The following is a 20,934-nucleotide window of genomic DNA, read 5'->3' on the forward strand; positions in this document are numbered from 1 at the left end:
CGGGCCCCCAAACACACAAACTCCACAGATTCTACTCCCATTCCGAGTCAGAATGATGAGACTGCAGAAAACTTTTTTAAACAAAAAAAAGCCAGAAAATTATTTCGTTTACAATGGTTTCTCTTGTTCTCTTCCAGCACACACATTATGAAAAAACGAGGGCTTTATGGCCATGTTTATTAGCCTTCTGCTGACCAAAACATTCCTCTGGCTTCGGCCAACTAACAACCGAGCTTCGAGCCGCTCCAAGAGCCGCATCTCGAGCCTGTCATTGCCATTGCTGCCATGCTGATGTTTCTCCTTTCGCATTTCGCCATAAATCATTATTATCAGAAGCAACATTTTAATGACTTTGGCCATTTGCATACCATACACCTGTTTACCCCAGGCAGGGCGGAGACGGGGCGTGGTCCGCCGGCCTCTTCACTCTTCACTCAGAATTGTAGTTCAAGGACTTGGGACTAAGTCCATGGCTTAGGAGCTTCACAAATGTCTGCAGAAGAACCACAAATCCCCCGGGGCGCAATTTTCTTTGATTATTTCGGTAAATTTACATTTGTTTTGAATCACTCCTGGAGAATCCTTTAACAGTTTAAGTTCCTCTCCTTATTTATTGCCAAATGCTTGACTAGTTGGGGCTTTGAATTTATAAATAAGTAACACATGTCCTTTGAGTAGCACTTGGATCTGTGGCATTTGTTGGCAAAAATTATTGTTGGCCGGCACCAGATTGAATTCGGCCAACGGAAAAGAGCTCTGTGGCTAGTCTGAAGCCGATGAAAGGATTTCCGAACGTATTCTGATGTATCGACAATTTTCATATGCGCCCGAGCGAAAGGAAACTCATTTTCCATTCACAGCATTTGGTATCGGTGTTCCCCACCCAAAAAAGAAAATCTATCAATTGTGTGGGGGAAATGCCAATAAATTGGTGTGGAAGGCAAAAAATACTCCTCCATTTATATACATACTTTTTTATTTAACAAAAAACAGCAATTTTTTATTTTGGGGATTTAAATATTATTAAGTATTTAAGGGTTAAAGTAAAAACAAGTCTTTGCCAAATATTGAAGTGGAGACTGTGCACAAGGGCATACAAAGTTCGCTCTGCTGTTGACCCTATAAAGCTATGTCTTACCCTTACTTCTTGGTGACACATTGCCTTGTATGCCCCACACACCCACACTCGTGTTCTCTGACAGCCTTGGGGGGGCTCATATGCACAACAAAAATGGCAACGGCAGCAACAGGGCCAAGAGTCGAGCTGCCAGCCCCCTGTGCGGGGCTGTGGGCGGAATATGAAATACGGTCGGAGGGTCCCTTTGGGCCATGATTTTAATTGTGTGTCGGAAATTATGTTTCACTTTTCCACCTCCGGCACCATCATCAAAAAATCCTCGACGGTCTTTTGTTACTTCCCCCAGCCCAGTAACCCCAACCAGAAGTTTCTCCGACGTTTCGAATTGAAAGTCCCTGGAAAACCAAAAAATAAAAGGGGGGAATACAAAATTTGAGCACTCAATTGTTTGGCTTTGCCGACTAATATTCGGTTGCACCCACAGTAGCTTTCCGTGTTTGCCAGATGCAGCCAATTAGTTGCAACTTTTTGGGGCAGGTTTGCTGGGTAAGCCGCAGGTTCAAATAGGATCCAATTGGCTCTAACCCAATGCTATCGGAAAATATTCAACTAAAATGTATCTTCTTTGCTTTCATTACAGAATTGAACCATTTAAACAAAATTTAAAGTGCATCTGAACTTTGGCACTGGAACAAGTTTTAAGCGCAAACTTCTGAGCTTGTCAACTTTGGGTTTGGATTTGCCAAACTTTACGGCCAGTGGATAAAGGTCCTTAACCGAAAACCGCCTAAACTAACGTGAAAAGCACAAGGAACATTGCTCTGGGAGAGGTCACAGTTAGCTGGAAGCGGTTCGCGGGAGGCCGAAAAGGAGGATTTGGTCTGCGGATGCATTTCATTTGGACAGGGGCCACACAAAGACAATACGGAGGGTCTACGGAGTGCTTTGGCCCGTTTACGCAACAGAACGGGCCCCTCACTTCCACAACAACCCACCCCGCCGGCCTCTCCCCTGCCCCTTGCCGCTGGCAGATGCACCACCTATTGCCAGGACTCTGGAAATAGTCCTGCGGTTCCCACAACCGCCACCGCTGCCGCCGCCACCACCTCCGTCAGTGTCAAGTCAAGTGAAGTATCTGCAGGAGCATCGGGCAGTGGTAGCCACACCAATGGCCTCGCCCATCATGTAAGTAACGAAATGGCTATCCCGCAGATACGCAAAATGGCATGTTTAGCTACGTATCCGTAAAGTAATGTATCTTTGTGTCTAGCAGCTATTAAAACGGGGATGCTATTGCTAAAATTGATTGTATCTAACACCCGACACCGCAAATCTTATTAAAGTGCACCGCTAGCTTGATTTTGTGAGCAATGTGGGATAAATAGAGGCATTAAGATACTAAATTTTAAGATGTAATAGTTTCAGAGATTGTATATTTTAATACTAATTGATTATTTGTGAAAATTAAACTCTTTACTTTCATTGAAAAACAATTTGAAGTCTTAACCCTGCACAGATCGAAAGGAATATAAACTCTTTAGTTCAAAGAATAGCGGCCTTGCTTTCAAAGGCCACCTGTTCACAAAAGTGGGCTACAGTTTCTAGCCAGATCTAATCATAAAAGAAAATATAACGAATTTCGGGCCAGGTGTTGAAAGTTCTTGGAAACTTGGTCGTTATTGGTAATTCGATTTGCATTCACTTTACATTATGTGGGCCAAAAATTGGTCTACCAGGGTCGGCACGTGAGTGCTCCCCATAAACGGGCCTCCAAAAAAATAATAAAAATAGAACAAAAACCGACAGCAGCTTAATTGCGCAACATTTTACCATTAGACTTAATTAAATCGTCAATTGAGAAAAAAAAGAAAACGTTTACTGAAAATATTTACCCTTAGAGTGGAGGAGTAGAACCTGAATGCTGGCTGAATGGAGGGGCCAGGAGGAAAATCCACTCGGCTGGCAGCAGAGACAATATGCTGATGAATTTTAATGAGAAATAATGAGAGTTTCGGGTTTGCATTTGAAAGGATTTCATGCATTGGAGGCTGTGCGAATGGCAGCTGGTTAATTAGGAGTTGCCTTGGAAATTCTCCGAAATGATTCTCAAAACCTGGCGCGCACATACAATCCACATCATCATAGACGCCATAGACCGCACCCATCCGGATTGTGGGTGACATCTGCCCTGGGTTTGTTGGCAAACTAAAGGATGGCCCTGACCAAAAACAAAACATTTCTGGCCACAAGCCATACCATGAAACTTTCATATCAGCCAAAAGTAAAAGCAAGAGCAGTTCACATTACAATTGTATGAGGACTAATACTGCTACCAGTGTGGGTGTGTGCAAATATTGGACAATTTAGGAAGCCTCCTGTTCATCAACCCGAAACTTTGGTTATTGGAGTATCCTTTTGGCCATTTGTAAAGCTTTTTGCCCCGCACTCGACCGCTCGTTCGTTTGTTTCATTTTCCAGTAGCCAGTTGCCAGAAGCCAAGTGGCTTACAGCAAAAATATTTGGCCCTCAACTCGGGCTAGGGCTCGGGCTGGCTGTGGATAAAGGGCTTTTTGCTTTTCACTCTTGTTTTTATTCAACTGTCAATTTAAATTAGAGTGCTGAGCGGATTTACTCGGCGGCTTAATTAAACGCAATTATAATAATGTTGACTGGCGCTTGTTGTTACAATTCAATTGTTATTGCTGGCAAACTTTCTGGCGAGTTGTGTACACAATTTTAATGTATTTTCGTTGAACCGAACAATACTGAAACTGAAGCGGCACTGGCCGGTGCTCCTCTTAATCCTAATGAAAACTGAGTGGATTTAAGGGGAAAATTAATGGAGTTCCTGAGTTCCCCCGGTTCATGCAATCATTCAATTAGTCAACTCAAAGTGCGTCCTGCATTTGAGGTAAAGACCAAGACTACGATTTGCTTTTAATTTGTGTAATTACTTCGGATGTGCAATCAGCTTGTGAGCTGATAAATAATTTATGAATTGCGGTGCGACATCGCAAGTTGTCATTCGAGGCAATCAGTTCATCATCATCCACGCCCACTGCACACACCAAAAATACACACACAGATCCGATGTCAGGAAGGGTTTCGTCTCATCCTTTTCAAGGATAAAAGCCAGGCTGAGGACTCACTTTGAGACATTCAGGTGGCGCGGCTGATTGATTTGATTGCCGTCACCTCGTCGAGATGACAGCGGGCTTATATAAATGTTTATATAAACATTTCGGATGAGCCACTTTTTCTCCCAAAGGAGTTTGTCAGCCCGGCTTCCGTTTGAAGTTCTGCTGACGGATGGAGTCTCTTAAATTTTGATGTATCCGATGGTAAGCCGCCTCTTCCCGGGCCTCATACGAAAAGCTCATACATTTCCCATCAGATTAAAACCCAAGAACCTGTAACCTGGTTAAAATGCAATTATTGAGGCTTCTGCCATTCGCAGCACTCCTTTCTGGTCAGTAATAAATGGCCGGAAATCGAATTGATTTGCTGCTTGGCCAGAATGGAAAGGAATGCAGGTGAAACGAACCCATCCGAGAATTTATGAGTTCCTGAATGAAGCCTAATTGAATATGTATTAATGTGTATGTATAACCGGCTGGGAGCTGGTAGAGGGTTCGCTTAATTGAGGCCCCATTAGACGGTAATGCTGAAAAATTGATGCCCTTGTCCTTGCCCGATTCCTTCGTTGGTGCTCCGCCCACTCTGCTGCCCTTGCTTCATTCTCAGCCGGAAATTGAATTTGATAAACTTTGCAAAGTAGAAAGTCGAAGACAAGTCGGGGCAGTTGCTTCTTCCCTCAGCAATTAATGCTCGACTTGGGCTGGGATGGCGACACTTTTCCTTTGGATACTCGAAGCTCGGAATTCGAGAAGGAAAACTCCGGCTACGTGCCATGCGTCAGCTGGAAAAATGAAAACCGAAAAACTTTGTTTATGTTTAGACTTTTTTTGAGAGAGGGAGGACCAGAAGAAGGAGAAGCTAGGAGTTACTCTGGCTGCTGGCTCTGGTGCTGCTGCTGCTGATGCTGTCATTCAAGTGTTTTAATCAATTCTGATTTAATTTTACGCCCAATTAAGTGTGAAAAGCGTTTGATGTCGGGCACGGGTGCGAGAGGCAAATGGCGACGAGGTTCTACGTTCTCGTCCCTCGGTTCCAGATCCGGATCACCCTCCCATACCATCCTCCACCTCGTCCGACTTTCACACAACAAGTCACGCAAGCGTGAGCATCGAATATGCCATATATATGTGGAGATGGGGTCCTTTGTTCAGATCTGGAAGACTTCTGGAAGTTAACTGGCAACATATTTGGGGCAGAGGTTCATTTTGGTTCGCAGCACTTTGCACTAGAATAAAGACATTTTTAGATGTATATTTTTGTTGAAGGAGCAGCTGCTACCGGAAAATAATCACTGCCGCTTTGTGTATCCTTGCTGTGGCTTCGCACTCGCTCACCACTCGCTCCTATATTTGCTTATCCTCACCATATTGCTGCTCTGTGCCCTTTTTTCTTGTTATAACTCTCTAACCATGGACCATGAACTTTCTTCCTATGACAGAGACAGACGTGGCACATTGTAGTTCCGCCATCCATTATCCAATAATCTCTATCAACAGCCACTGCCGCCGCTTCGTGCCGCCGCCACCGCCACCTCCATATCAAAAGGCAACTCCAGGTTAAGTTTGTTGGAAAGTTTAGTCTGCATGACTGCCGATCCCATATCCTTGTGCTTTTGGATTTGTTTGCAGGTAAAACCCAAAGAATTCTATTTATAATTTCCATCCCCATTAAAGTAGGATTATTTTCGTAATCCTAATTAAGATTGTTTCTTTTTGTTAAACAAAATATACCAACCCAAGTCCCCAAGATGGGCCTTCATGGTGCCATAAATATCCTAGGGAGAGAGTCCTCCAACAGGATGTTGTAAAACAATTCCTATGAACATTTACAGGCGCTGTAAAAAAATAAGGAAATTACCGCCCAGAAACCACAAATAAGAGCCATGTAACTTTCTTTTTAGATTACCATTTATGACTTTTTTAAATCGATTTTTGTACACATAAATTTCGTTCTACATGATGACAAATTTTGGGTCATGGAGACGGTTGTAAGGCTAATACATTTCTTTCTTCGTAGCGTGCCGTAGCTTGTCGAGGTGTGTGGATGGTAATAGTTTGTCTAGTCATTTGGGCAGCTGCCTCTTGTAGACGAGTGTCGCGTAAGCTAATTAAAAATCGTATTCTATTTTTTTTTTCAGTAACAATATCTCACTTTTTCGCTGGTGTTCTTCTTAAAAAGAATAATGCATTCAGCGTCAGGTATTTGAGGGTTTTCAGTGTGTTTTGTGTTTTACTTAAGTTGTGTGTACATTGTATGTGTTTCATTAATGTAACTGTTGTAGTATGTTGCATAATGCAAGTGGCAGCAATGCATAGTGCTAGTGTACACTTAACCAGATGGTACATACTACACTTGATAATTTTAGCATTCTTCTGAACACTGAAAATGACTCGAATTCACTTTCGACGCGTGCTCATTAGATGGTCGAGTGTCGTCGTGTGTCTTTATAATTATATATAATTGTTAATTGGTAATTGGGTGAGGATGAACATGTTTGGATTGCATAACGCATTTGTTAACTAATAACTTAGAACTAACTGAATTGACACTGGCGTTACGCTATCCGAAACGTAACGCCAAATAACTCGTCCACAAGTCAGCTGCATGGGCTGCCTTTTTATTGTTTAACACTCCGTTTCAGTGCTTAATTTTGATATATCTAATTTTATACTTTTTTTTTGTTTAAATTAATAATGCATTTTCTAGCGGGGAAGTTTTTAAATTTTTAGCCTTATGGGAATTTCGCTGAGGATATTGCATAGATAAGAACAATTTGGAAAAATCGTTAAGAAACAATTTGGAGGGGGTTCGTTACAAAGCCGAAAAATTGTTTTGAAAAACGCGAAACGAATACTTATTTTATTTTTTTGGGGTTTAACACTAAACGCTGGCTGATCGTCGAAGGACGATCGACGGGTCGGCGTCTTGGCCAGCGTCTGAAGCAGTTATGGTATTAGATATCCTGCTTATCACTACGAAATAACTGTTGGCGTATAAAGATAAGATTATCGAGGATTGAGGATTGTTTTTCAGGGGGGTACGTGACGGGTAAACTAAAAACTAATTCCTTAGTGGTTGCGTTGCGCCTACGTCGAGCAATCGAAGAGCATCAACCCACGGCGCCAAGGAACGAAGGACTTAACTCTATTCTCTACTCTTGGCCACCGTGGGATGGCTTTTTTTGGTTGCTCGCGCCCTTTTTCGAGCTGTCTCTCTCTTATTGCATTTATCACACTATACTAATAGTATATACTTTTTTTTTTTGTTATTTTTTGGTGACCTTTGTCAAGCTTTGACCTTTTTTTTTTTACTTCAACTGTGTTCTGATCCCTCTCCACGCCGAGGCCCGGTATTTGTGATTCTTTGGTTTTCTTGTGGATTGTTGAATTGGGTTTTTTGGTGGGCTGTAGGTGTCTAGGTCGACGTTTGAGTCTGTGTCTGTTGTGTGTCTGTGATGGTGTCTTGTGTGTTTATGGGGACGGATTGCAATGCCCGGGCGGGGTTGGTGGGCCCGAGACCAGCCCGCCAGGACACTTCCCATGTTGCGAGCGTTACTTAGTAGACAATCAGCAGGTTGTTCTCATTGAATCCGGCCGAGTGTCCGGCATTGCGTACAATAAAACAGGATCCGTCGAAATGCATGCGCTTCTCATTACGACTAGAAGGAAAATGTTCATTTTCTTAATTAAAATTATAATTGGTTTTTGAGATTAATTAGAAAAATTAACGCTTAGCTTGAACTCAAAAGGAGCATCAATTTTAGGGGATAAGTGCAACAACTACTCACCGAACAAACAGGTGGGAGGTCTTGCCCAACGAGGCCGTGCAATGGATGCCAGGGGTAGTCAGAGTGGCCGATCCATTGCCCGGGCTAGTGCGAATAAGGCACTTGTTGTGCTGGCGAGTAACCTTCACCAGTCCGTCAGCCGCCTGCGTGATGCGGAATCCATTGATGTCGTACACCTCGGTACCGTCCTCGGCACAGTTGTATGTTGAGTTGGCGATTACCTCATGGGCATCCGGCAAAAAGGATGGGCCGTGGCGCGAGTCACTGGGTGGGAGGTTTAATTAGAAACATTGTTCGAATTTTGATTTGTGGCAATCTGGTGCTGTGCAGTATTGTGTGGGTGTGTGGAGTATGGAGCTGGCTTACTCGTAGAACACTGCTAGTGTATAGTCCTTGGTCAAGTCCGTAAAGGTGTCGGTAGTGGTGCGAGTTCCGGCTGTGTCCACCAGATAGATGAGAGCGCACGACTCGCTGGTGAAGCTGACGCCCTTGTACCACATTTTTGCATAGCGACTGGAAAAGACAATAGAAATACAATTTAAGGGATGCTATCTTTTCTGGGATTAATTAAGGAACTTTAGGAATTAAGGAACAATAAAATACTTACACAAAGTTATTGGCTTTCATGCCGTCATAGGTCACAATCTCCACCTTGGAGCCGCTCTGCAAGATGCGTCCATTGGGATGGATGAGAGCCGAGTTGCTGCAGTTGCGCGACAAGGCGATGGCCACCATGCTGCGCTGGTTGAGGACGCGCACGGCCTTGTCCAGGGTCATGTCAATGCTGCAAGGATCATGCTTGGGCGATGGGCAAACTAAGCAATGTTCTCCAGACTTACCGCACACCCTCGCGCAGACGCAGCTGAATAGTGCCATTGGACATGGCGATGGGGCCGGAGCCGGGGCACGGCGGTGGAGTATTGTTGTCGAACTCGAAAGTGCGTGAACTGACACGGCCCAGAGCATAAGGCGGCGGCGGCATCGGGGACGGGAACTGTTGAGTGTGATGAGCCTGCGGCTGAAGGAGCAATAACTTTCCAAAAAGTTCAAAAGGAAACTGTTATCCTTACCATGCAGAAGGCACCATCGGTCTCGAAGCCAAAGCCGGTATTGTAGCGACCAGTTAGACCTTTTCCGCTGCGTGTTATATTGGCAGCATCCATCTCCAGGGCCACCGGATCAAAGTTGGCGCCCACGGGCGGCATGGCGGTGAACGAAGCATGAGCAGATGGGTGCACGCCCAGATGCAGGAATGGGCGGCTGGTGCCGCTGGTCTGGCTAGAGCACTCCTTGGCAATGACGGCCGTGTTGGTGCCCACACTGGTCGAGTTCCCCAAGCTGGTGCTGCTGCTCCCGCGCTCCATGCCGCTACCGGCGCTGGCGGCGCTCAACGAAAGGCTGCTTAGACGCGGACCCAGCTGGGGTACGCAGCGCATGGTGGCCTGCTGCAAGGGATAGTATCACGATGTTCAAAAATAAGTTCAAGCCACTTAAATTACATACAACATCGAGGAAGGAAAAGTAGAAGGTAACCCTGCGCTTGTCGCGAGACCTAATGCTTTGGTTTTCGCTCTAATTTTTGTTTAATATTACTCTTCATCTTTAAACGTTTTAGGATTCTAGGTTGAAAAGGGTTTATTAAGGAAAGCTTTCCCTTTCACAACCCAGAAGACCGATTAACTTTTCATTGGAACCTTCACTCAATTGCACAAAAGTCTAGTTCCTTTGCGAGGAATGAATCACAAAATTTTTAAAACCTGTTTAAAATATTCTCGTTATTCATTAGCTTTACTAATTTGACACTTAGATTTGACTAGTTAGTACTGGGGCAATGAGAAAATCACACTGTGACATGCACATTTTTTTGACAGCTGTCACTGACAGCTGATGATGTGAAAATTTTATCCTACCTGAATGAAGTGGAAAAGTGGATACTTACCGGTGAGGGATTGTTGTTGGTGTAGACAGAACGCTGGCGGACACCGTTGGGGGCCTTGGTCGGCGAACGGAGAATGTTGTTGATCTTGTCGTTCATCTGGGCGCGGGAGAGGAAGTCCTCCGCATTGAAGATGCCCACGCGACCGCTCTTCGGGGTGGCCAGGGGAGCCGGTTCCGGCTTTGGCTCATCGCAGGCCGAGTGCTGGCACTGCACCTCCTTGGTGTTGGACTTGGAGGGTGTGGGTTTCGAGTCGGTGACCATGATGAGTGCGCACTTTTTGTTTATCTTCGCAAAAAATCGCCTCGCAGTTCGTTCTTCGTTCGATGATTGTCGGTGGCGTTTGGGGTGGACAGACTGACTGTCTGACGGGGTAGTCGCTCTATGTGGCTTTTGAAACTGGGAGGGGTATTAGATGATAGTGGTGCTTTTTGGGCGACTGTGTTTTCTTGGGGACCGGGGTCTGGGACTTGGGATATACGGATCTAAACGAAAACGGGACACGCGCGTGCTGGATGGCGAAAATCAAGTATTTTGCTCGACACGGAACACAACGACTCAATGAGAGGAATTTAATTTTTATTTTTTATTTTGTACTTTTCAAGGAGCTCTGCTCGCTGCGACAATTTTTGAAAGAATGAACTCGCCACCTCTGCTGACCTAACGTTTATGACACGGGTGACAAGTGACAGTTTATCGCCTACTACAACCGGCCCAGATGCGATTTGAAAGAAAGGTGAAAGTGCACCCAGCTGACAGGAGTCAACTATCGTCTACGGTTCCTTTGAATGGCACCGAAACTTCTAGAAATGTCAAAATATAGACGAAAGCTACTGAAAGTTCACGGTATACCCGTTTAATGCTGCATACTTTCGGGCTGAAGGGAAAGTTGATTGAATTGAGTCGGAAAAGTAATGCATTTAAGGCTTTTCCCGCTCCCGACACTCTTAAATGATTTTCATTCTATCCAGCGACAGGATCTCAGTTCCAGCCAAACGAAGTTTGCCGCCATAAAAGTCAGGCGAATGTCAAAACTAAATTAAATTAAGAAATAGACTCGAAAACTCACTTTTCTTTCGCTGTTCGCTGGACGAAAGGAGGTCCTCCAAAGGGCTCAGGCTTAAAGACTTATTGGAAAATTGCATTTCCCCCAAGGCTGAAAGGAAAAAGAAGGAAAATGACCCAGGGATGGGTGGTGAGTTAAGAACAAGAAACTTTCACTGACATGGAAAATGTCAAAAGTTATCAGCATCTTCTACTGTCACTCTGAATGGCAAATGCCAGTTGCTTCTCAAATTCGCTTCTATCATCATCAAATCCACTAATTAATGGGCATATGTGCCAATAGCTCGCATGTCTCTAGCCCGAGTGACAAATTAGTCACAATATTTGACCAAAAACCCTCAGGGGCAGTCGGTTTGTTGTGGTTTTCTTTCTCCTCTAACTGGGTTCACTAACTCACCTTCAGCCGAAAAGGACCCTGAACTTCCGAATCGATTGTTTTTCCTTTTTTTTCGCACTGGCGCTACCCATGATGATTGATTTTTCCTTTCGAATTCGCATTCTCTGTGTTTCTGTTTAGTTTTCTAATGAGCTCATTGACTCCTTTGCTTATTTGGCCATCGGCCAACGCACCCATAAATTGTCACTATTTGCGAAATTGCTTTCTATTTCAATTGGCTGGGGAAACAGTTGACAGAATTTTATTTTTGGCATCGTTGGGTCATTAAAATTCAGACACTGCAGGCAGCACACTGCAGCTGCATCTGCATCTGCATACCCTCCCACGCATCGCATTGACTCAGTTTTAAGAATCGCAAAACTGAAAGTGAAAACAGAGTGTATTTATAGCAGGAATGCAAGAATTGCATATGCACTCAATGAAATACGGAAACTCATTTGTAAAAAGCGAAAGTCTCCCAACCACCCACCTCCTTTTTTGTTGTCACTCTTGCCAGCCGCAAGCGAACAAATTGGTTAACCTCCTTATTTTCCCCATCCATCCCCCTAAAGTATTTATTGTTCGGATGTCGAAAATATTCGCGAAAAAACAAATTTGTCGACAGCCTTCTTTCATTGAGTGTGGGAGTGTAGTATCCACAAAAATGTATACCGAGTGGGTGGCTGGATGGAAACTAGTTAGGTCGGCTTTTAGTTATAACTACAAAAGCTGGCTAAATATCAACTATAATCGTACAAGAACATTAGACAAAATGAGTTCAGTTGCCGTTGTTTCTGCAGTATTTGCTCAAACTGCCAATCCTTCGTCTATTGGGGAAAAATCATCCCATTAAAAATGTGGAAAACTATTCTCCCAGTCGGTTGCAGTCTTCATGAGGATGTCAGTGAACTTTTGGCGCCGACAAAGATGCTTCAGTAAAATGGGAATATATATATATATGGAAATGCATAGGACTTTGGCTCGACTTGGCTTGTGTGTTGCAATCTTTGACGTCATCGTTTTGGTAGTGGCCACTCAGATTGATGAGAAACTTATGGCATAATTGAAATGGCTTTTAAAATCCATTCATAATGTGGCTTTTTGTGCCGCCGCTGCCGCTGCCGTCGAGTTCCTTATTAAATCCTTAGCAATTTTCATTAAAAACAATTAGCGCGCCAACGATGCCGCCTTTTTCTTTGTCGCCGGGCTGAAGGAGTTGTCCGGGTGGGAGGAATAGGGAGGCGTGAATAGGGGGGCCGGGTTAAATTAATTGATTGTCAAGATGAGGCAATGGCAACGCCAACGGGAAAACGGCAACCGGGCTGGGATAAACAAATAAATGTGTCTGGTCATTCAGCGGGAGATCTTTGTTGTCGCCTCCAGATGATAATGCCGCCCGCTGTCAGCTATGGAATTACACTTCCATTCGCACACTTTCACATATCCTTCCTTACTCAATATTACGGTCTACCCATTCACATCTATATACCCTTCAATGTTCATGCATTAACGGATGGATCTTGCCCGATTGGCACGCGACGCTAAAAGCCTATCGGCTTGGCTTCCATCAATATTTTGGCATTCCTGGCATTTATACGGGGCATTCCTTATTGAGTGACTTTTCTGTTTACACAATCCCCCATGCCATGCTCCTTGGCTGGGGCTCAACTGTAAATCCCGCCCTGGGTGATTCACAGGGATTTCCTGGAGACGAAAGCCACCTACGCGTGCCTCCAACCCCTACAAAAAATAAGACAAAAATTCAGAAAGGTTGGTCAAATTGAAAGTCTGCCGACTACACCGACTGCCGCCGTTTGACGTCATCGGCTCGGGCTCTTTGGCACTTGCCAAAATATATATGTATATTTATCAGATATAGTCCGTCCTAAGGTGTGCCAGGGGGGCGACTAGAAGGTGGTGCGGGACTGGGGCAAACTTTCGCAAGATTTAATGTGTGCTGGCGGATTGCCCGCTCGGCGATGTCGGCCCGCATTTCATGCTCCATTGGACGGCGGTGGCGGTGGCGGCTGTGACGTTGTCGAGTCTGCTTTGATTTTGATAAAATAGGCCAAAGTGTTCATCAATAATCATTTCTGTAAAGATCGGATGGGCAAAGCAATTATTTTTACAGCACTTTTTACAGAGACAACTTGGAAGCATCCTTCACCCATCAAAATTTCTTCAACGAGTGGGTGTTTAAGATTAAATATGTCTTTATTTTTTATATTTAAATCAATTGTGTCAACAAGTTTCAGTTTTTTTTTTTGGGAAGAACACAAAAGCACGTGATTCTTTACACCGCTATTCGATTGGTGACTTTTCTTGTCGATAAGCATACATAGATCGAGTGTGCTTTTAGGATGTAGCCCTGGTTTAAGGGAAATTGTTTAAAAAAATACCTCAAACCCTTCTCTTATCTGTGTAACCTTAATTATTTGTCAAAGAAAACCCCACACTCCTTAAAAAAAGTTTCTTGGATGTCCCTAGAAAATTTCCTCATATTTTATTCATTTTTATCCCAAAATGAAAACAACCAGAAAAATTTTTTGGCAAAAAAAATCCAAGGAAACGTAGACGTGCCTCTTGGCAGCTACCACGCCCACTTTCACCCGAAAGTGTTCCACTTTCTCAGGTTTTTTTCATCCGAGCTTCCAACGTTTTCGAAAAGATTCCCGAGAAAGCATAAATCAAGTGACTTTCATTCTTGCCTGTTCCGCCTTGGCTCGCCTTGTTGTTTTTAGCTGGATATTAATTTTTTTTTTAATTTGCATTATTATTATGGGGGTTTTTTGTCAACATGAATTTTAAAATACATACTCGATTTTATTTTCATTTGATGATATACAAGTATCTATAAGTGCACACGGATACATATTGGGGGATTGAGAAGTATCTGATGATTCGCTTACTTCCTTTTGGGCGGAATAAATTGCTCCTTCGCATTTATGGGACAATCCCCCAGATGATCAGACAAGGTGCAATGTAACAATTGCAATGCAATGGCATGGCTATTGCTGTGGCAGACAACGGGTTGCATAGTTTCCGGCAAGCAATTCCCCCCGCAGCATTGTGCCGCCATTAATTCCAATTCCCGGAGAGGGGCGCCGAGAGCGAAGTCCACCAGACTGACTGTCCAGACAGACGGGGGCGAGTTCAACGCACTGATGGAATTATCTGCCCGGGGGTGACTGGGGGCTCCAGCCATTGTCGAATGGCAATTGGCCATAACCAGACCAAGGAATCACAATCAGACAGAACTATTTGCTATTCCCCAGTCCCAGTTCTCAAAACATCCAGCACGCAGACAACCCGCTGACTAAGAAATTCTGACTCTTCTTTACATGAAAAGAAAGTGTCATTTAATTCTTAAGAATTTTTCATCATTTTTATATAAAATTGCCTTTTATCTTGTCCTATTTTCGGAAGCTACATTTGGGGTATATTTCTCTTTAATTTGCTTATCTTACATTTAATAATTATTTACATTTTAAATATTTAATAATTTCTTTCTCTGCTTAAGTATTGTTTACACTTTTTGCGGTGTTTCCAACTTAATTTACCATTTCTGCAATGCACACACCTTTTTTTTACACAGTTTACAAGGGGAGCTGCTGGACGGGGCCTGCCAATTCCCATTTGGGGGACTCAGTGGGGGCTGGGTAAATAGGAATGGCCAAAAAAAAAGGCCAACAGAAAAATAATGAAATGTAAAGGTAAAACGCAACGCCACCGCAGCCCATTTTCTTGTGTCTCTGTTGTTTATGGCCCGCTGCGGTGTTGGCCACTGTCAAGTGAACATCTTTGCAAGACCCACCCACATCTCACTCGGGATTCGGAGCACCTCAAGCTGACTACTGCAGGAATGCTTTCAACTTTTTTTTATTTTTTTTTTCGTGAGGTGCCGTCTTGGTATTGGGATCAAGTCAATATTTGTCGAGAAAAATTACTTCCTGGCCAAAAAATTCAGGCTATTCTTAAGTACCCTCATACTTTCTGCTTACCCTCTTCTCCATTCTCCATGGCATTCCTATTCTATCTTAATTTAAAAATTAAAAATTTATACAAACATATCTTGACAGACTTGAGCAGATACGTTTTAATTAAGGAATTCTTTAAATTTTGTCATCTTTAAGACGGAAAAGTTTACTTTTTGAATTGGATGTGCTCGTGTGTTTATTTAATAAACGTTTCAACTTTTTTCATTCGTGAGAGCATCTCTTTGAAGGGGAAAACTTTCTTAAAAGTATTGTTTTTCTTATTTGATGATTATTCGACGTTTTAAAAATATCTTTTCTTGTTTCTGGAGTTCCTGAAACACACATTTAATGAAATGAAAGTGGTTTTTAGGAAAGTTTTCCCGCCCGTTGAGATAATTTGGAAAAATGTAATATTCAAAACGAATTACTGTCCCCGGCAGATAGAGCGCTTTGCTTTCGCCTAGGCTTATCCAATTTCCCGGAGCACATGTCCGGCTGATGGAACTGCCATTTCGTGCTCAATTCATCCCGACGCGGAATGAAATTTAACTGGAAACGATGAAGGGATGGAGGATGTCCAGAGGGTGGGCTAGGAATGCAGGCCACTTGTCAGTTGTGGGTGGGAGGCGGCAACTTTTGTTGCTGGTAGATGGTAGATGGCTGTCGCAGGTTGTTTGTTTGCTTTTTGTCGTAGTCGTCGTCGTTGACGTCGTGTTGGCCCGAAAAAAGCACCAAAAGCGTGTCAAGGGATCCACGGGCGGCAACTGTCACTCGCTACTACATATGGTGACTTTAATGCGTAAAGCGAAGCTATACAAACACGAATTCAAACACAAATTCCGGAAGTCAAGGACTTCGATTCTTCGATTTATTCTATCCATTGCTGCTGCAACTCAAATGAGGCAAAGCAAACAGCCATCCAGAGTGGGTTGTTTGTCCAATTTATAACCAGATCAGGCGATCTCCCTCTCTATAGCCTTTTTTTGTTGTGTGTCACAAACAACCTTCCACACATTTGAATAGCATTTCATTTGCACAACGGAGCAGAGCAATTTGCACTTGAATTTACGTATTTCGGATTGCGTAAAGATGTCAACGAATCCATTAGATACACGCGTTTGGCCCCGTTAACTGGAATATTCATATTCGGTCTTGAGCGCGTGGACATGCCGGAAATGTGTCCGGCCGGGCTGACCTTTGATCCAATGATGATGGCCTAAAAGCCTGGCGGTCGATGCAATTACCGTTTTGGCCTCATGCTGAGCCTTTTTGTATCCTGCGTCCTGTGTCCTGCGTGCCCTGCATCCATTTACTGGAAAAAGTTTGTCAAAGGCTCTCACCAGGCCTTAAACCACAATAATTAGCTACCTGGTTGGAAGTCTTTAAGGACTTTAATTGCTTTAAATAACAATAGTACCCTTTATCCTTACAACTTACTAATAGTCCTAAATGTAATTAATTTAAAAAAATCAGTTGAAACCATAAGAGGTTTAGTAACCAAGGCCAACTGATCTGTTGCCCGGAACTCTTTCCCGGAATGATGGCATTCTGGGCGCCACTGCCATCAGCTCCTCCTGTGGAGTTGTCTGTCCTGCCGTTGTGGCCATTGCAGAGGTTCTGCCTGCATGATGTGTAGTAGGCGCGAATGGTTTCGTCTGGCATAGTTCCATGTTTAATCTTCAAAAGACAGCAATTATAGTCTTGACAAAAGAGAAACCCCTCAATCAACTCACCAAAGGCTCGTCCTGGCAGTCCCTCAAAAAGGATTTCACTTTGCTGGCATTGCGCTGAAATGCAAATGGGAAAAGGATTACTAATTTCCAAGGAACTGATTAATAGACACGACTATTTCGCCGCAAACCCAAAACATTATTCATTACATTCAGATACTCGGGCTTATTTGCATTTCATTCGGTTAGTGTTGGCGAATCGAATTTGCATTTGCCCTCGTTTTAGCCAAGAGGCAACGTAATTAATGTCCCCCAACCACCTACCCCACCATTGCAGTATCTCCCCAAAGCAATCTATTGGCCCCAAAGCTAATGCGTAAACAAAGTTCACACTAGGGACACATGGTGGATGTTGGAAGTTGTGAGGCGGAATAGGAGAAACTTTTAATTGCATTGCAGTTGGCTGGCAGGGCGAATAACATAAGTTTCTTCCAGCACTTCCCGGCACACAGACGACCCAGAACAACGCATCGTCCTTTGGGCCTGGCCAAAGAGCCGGTCTTGTCTTTTTGATCCACCAAAATTCAATCAGCAAGTTCGGGCCATCTAATGAGGCACTTGCAAATTTCCAAAACCTCATCTGGTTATGTTAAAGTAAAAGCTCTGGTGTCGGAGAATCAGGCCTCGAAAGTTGACTTTTCCGAGGGGGATAGGACCATGGAGGTATGAAGGACTTGGTTGTAAGCTGGCCTAAGCCTTCTAGCTGAGAGGAGCTAGGGGCGTACGAGAGCCTATCCTATCGCATCCCATCCTAAGTGGGTGTCGCTGTATGTGGTGCTCTTTATACGCCTTTCTGGCTTTCCATTAAATTATGGTAATGGATTTTTTATGCACTTTGTTTTCGCTTCTTTGGCTTATTTTACGCCCGCTGTCTGTCTGCGTTTTTTCTTTGCCATCTTCTCTTGGCGCTTTTGATTTGAGCTGCTTACTGGTTACTGGTTAAAATTAAAGCCCCAAGAGCTCTCCAATGCTATGAAAGCAATCAAGGTGTGCAGAGAAAGAAAAATAAATAAATAAACATTTTTATTATGATTAGCCTTTGTGGGGAAAATTATAAAGGGCTCTTTAATCAGAAGAGTATCTTTTAAACGAAGCTTCAAATTAGTAAATTAAAATAACATCTTACAGAATTTTCTTCGAGTGGAATGCCCTGCCTTTTGCATTTGATTGCATTCCAAAAAAACGAAGAACCTTTAAGCCCGCATTGCTCATACGCTCCGTGGGCCAGTCCGCAGAAATTGTAGCCGCTGTTAGCTCTGAATTCAATTAGTCGAAGTAGAGTGCCGGCACGATTTAATGGCTTCTTTCTTCCTTTTTTTTCGTATAGTCTCGTCTCGTCCTCTACGTGCGAGTCGCTAATTTCCGAAAAAGGGGCGAAACTTTCGCTGTGGCAACATTTAGCCAAACAAAGTTGAGCGGTGCATAAAAATCAAGCATTCCATGTGTTACTTTGTTGCCGCAACAGCTGCGCTGCGGCAGCTTCCCCAGGACTCCCATATATCCTTATATATATATATATGTATGTATGTATGCCAGCATACGTGAAGAGTTAAACGCTTTGCAGTTCTGGTCCTCAAGCACTGGGGAACATTTGTGGCACGTTCCACTGGCATTTTATGACCGTGTTGCCTGCCAGAGTCAAGTTTCTCTGCTACCAACTGCAGGGAGCATAATATTTTGTCTTTTTAATATTTGTCGGTATGACATATGAGCTCGTGAACTGAAAATTTAAGCTTGGTGTAAAGGGAATATGTGTGTCTAAACAAAAATTATAATTTAATAAAATAAATATTAAATAAAACTCCTTACCTTCAGCTCCAGCCGCACCGTTAGGCAGTATTTCTTGGTGCAGTTGAGCACTCTAACCGCACTGGCGTTGTTCACACACGAGGCATCACTGTCCCCGTCCAAGTAGCTGCACACATAGCAGTCGAGAGCTGCAATATACACGCGAGATGTACGATATAAATTAGAAGATCTTAACGAGGTCATGACGTTGCCTTTCGGTTTCGTTTAGTTTCTTTTCGTTTCGTTGTTGTTTTCGAATTTAAATTTGATTTTGATGATCATCGTCATGATCGCGTTGTCGTTGTGCTTTTCTTAGAATTTATTAATAGCCGTGCTGTACCGGCAAGAACAACAAACATTTAGCATCTATAAAAACACAATAATTAATTGAATTAAAGTGAGAATTTTGGCAGCAGACTTTCTGTCTATTTGCCAAGTGGCACGACAACGTCCTCGACATGTATCGCCCGGCTATATGTATATACCAGAATAAGCTATATAAACGGGTGTATTCTATATTTGAATTAGCCTTTTGTGTAATAACAATGACGTCAATGGCCCCACCAGTGGCCACTATTTGGCGCGAGATGTGTAAACGGATTGATGACACGAGACTTTTCTGGTCTCTGTGAGCCAAAAGGCATTGAGCGTTAGACCATCCTCGGGGGTCTTTCAAAGTCCTTCGATCGTACTGCGAACTGTAGCATCGTTCTGTACTGTGCATTCTATTTTTACTTGGATTTTGCATTATGGTTTCTGCATAAAACTAAAACGCCGACGATCAATCTTGGCACGCTTCGATACGATTCGTGGTATTTTGAGAAAGATACAAAATTATATTAACTCGGCGGGGGCCAGTCAGTCGATTCGTCACAATGGGTGCGAATCGGGGAATATTTCGAAAGATCTAAGATTTACTGAATCTGAATAAAGTTCTAATTAAATTTGAAGAAATACACAGTTACTCATGCCCTGTGTGCTATGCATTTAATATGAATAAAACTTAGAAATATAAGTCATTTTAGAAAATTCAGTACCTCAAACCAGAATCTTGTAAATAAAATATGCCAGCAAAAGCCCCAACACTGCGTATACGTGATGAATTTTTAAGCCACATTGCTGACAATAAAACCACTTTAAATTTTATATTTGGCCCAAAAGCCAACTTTGTAAAAGGGAATGGTATGGTATGGAGTGGAATGGAAACTTGTATCCTAAATTTAGACCCAAAGGGGGTCCTTTTGTAATTTACATAAATGTACACTTCAATTCTCAGTATGGCCTAAGCCAGAGTCTTTTGACCTCAATTCGCTGAAACGCTTTGCTACATTTTCATTTGGCATTAGCTGATGGAATGGCGATGGCTTTTAACGCCTCGCATCCCACTGTGACTGGAATATGCCCCATTGTGGGGCACTCTCTGCAGATCTTTGAATAATGATTTGTATCATCTTTTGTGAGGCAATCAATAAATTTTGAATGCGGTCACTGGCGAGTGTCGTCGACAGCTGAACTCGGCAGCCACCCAACAGCACAAAAAATCAAATGCCCCCAACTGAATACTGTAAGAATAGAACGGAAGGCAAAAGTTCTCTGAATCTGAATCGAATGTCAAAAGAATACGGATGGCTGGGTAACCGAGGGGTGGTATAAGTGGCAAGAACATTTTTTAAAAATTCACCTGATTTTACGTTCTCGCTAAATTTCCGCTGAGTTATGAGTCGTTTGAGGACTAATTTCGCAATAAAACAGCTAATTTAGTTAAGCGGAAAATGGCCTGCTAAGCGAAACACTCAACTTTGATTTAGGGAAAAGGAAAAATTTGGCAGACAAACCGTTTGAGAGGGCCACTGACAGTAAGGCGACACAGAGTCCTGTGGCGAAGAGTTCGGGTTTTGACAGCCCGCCTGGCACTTTCATGACACTGACTTCTATTGAGATTCCAATCCCGAATCGTTAGCTCGAAGGGCTGGCACTTGACTGACTCGATTCGAGTAGAGTTCGATAGCTGTTGGTGTTGATTGATGTCAGACATATTCGCAAACAGGGCGGGCGGGCA

General features: G+C 43.4%; 3 protein-coding genes across 4 annotated transcripts in view; 1 reads left to right on the forward strand and 2 right to left on the reverse strand.

The window, feature by feature from the left end:
• Positions 1-2,161: 2,161 nt before the first annotated feature.
• The window catches only part of LOC6495464 (flocculation protein FLO11), a 37,723-nt gene continuing 18,950 nt past the window's right edge, over positions 2,162-20,934 (forward strand). Inside the window, exons 1-2 of one of the 2 annotated variants that reach the window (XM_044715750.1) lie at positions 2,162-2,263; positions 5,655-5,844. In XM_044715750.1, coding sequence (XP_044571685.1) covers positions 5,800-5,844 — 45 coding nt within the window. In that variant the 5' untranslated portion in view covers positions 2,162-2,263; positions 5,655-5,799. Of the gene's footprint in view, positions 2,264-5,654; positions 5,845-20,934 lie in introns of those variants that run through there. The other variant, XM_014907835.3, reaches the window with a different exon arrangement.
• LOC6495180 lies at positions 6,106-10,996 on the reverse strand. The gene is made up of 7 exons (XM_001958865.4): positions 9,943-10,996; positions 9,074-9,448; positions 8,843-9,021; positions 8,611-8,787; positions 8,370-8,516; positions 8,004-8,267; positions 6,106-7,874 (listed from the first exon to the last, which is right to left on the reverse strand). The coding sequence occupies exons 1-7, from the start codon at positions 10,201-10,203 to the stop codon at positions 7,772-7,774; spliced, it is 1,506 nt and encodes a 501-aa protein (XP_001958901.1). The 5' UTR covers positions 10,204-10,996; the 3' UTR covers positions 6,106-7,771.
• Positions 16,730-20,864, reverse strand: LOC6495179. Its single transcript, XM_001958866.4, has 4 exons — positions 20,711-20,864; positions 18,897-19,024; positions 17,091-17,144; positions 16,730-17,034 (listed from the first exon to the last, which is right to left on the reverse strand). Exons 1-4 carry the CDS (start codon positions 20,793-20,795, stop codon positions 16,813-16,815), a joined length of 489 nt encoding a protein of 162 aa, XP_001958902.2. The 5' UTR covers positions 20,796-20,864; the 3' UTR covers positions 16,730-16,812.

This window comes from Drosophila ananassae, chromosome 3L, assembly GCF_017639315.1.
Source record: "Drosophila ananassae strain 14024-0371.13 chromosome 3L, ASM1763931v2, whole genome shotgun sequence".
Lineage (NCBI taxonomy): Eukaryota > Metazoa > Arthropoda > Insecta > Diptera > Drosophilidae > Drosophila > Drosophila ananassae.

Bases quoted from the DNA above. Each gene is read 5' to 3' on its own strand.
- LOC6495179 (XM_001958866.4), bottom strand. From the start codon at position 20,795: ATGAAAGTGCCAGGCGGGCTGTCAAAACCCGAACTCTTCGCCACAGGA. The intron at 17,145-18,896 runs GTAAGGAGTTTT...TTTGCATTTCAG, and splicing joins CGGTGCGGCTGGAGCTGAAG to CGCAATGCCAGCAAAGTGAA. The intron at 17,035-17,090 runs GTGAGTTGATTG...TGTCTTTTGAAG, and splicing joins ACTGCCAGGACGAGCCTTTG to ATTAAACATGGAACTATGCC.
- LOC6495180 (XM_001958865.4), bottom strand. From the start codon at position 10,203: ATGGTCACCGACTCGAAACCCACACCCTCCAAGTCCAACACCAAGGAG. The intron at 8,517-8,610 runs GTAAGTATTTTA...TGTCTTTTCCAG, and splicing joins ATGAAAGCCAATAACTTTGT to TCGCTATGCAAAAATGTGGT. The intron at 7,875-8,003 runs GTGAGTAGTTGT...TTTTCCTTCTAG, and splicing joins ACCTCCCACCTGTTTGTTCG to TCGTAATGAGAAGCGCATGC.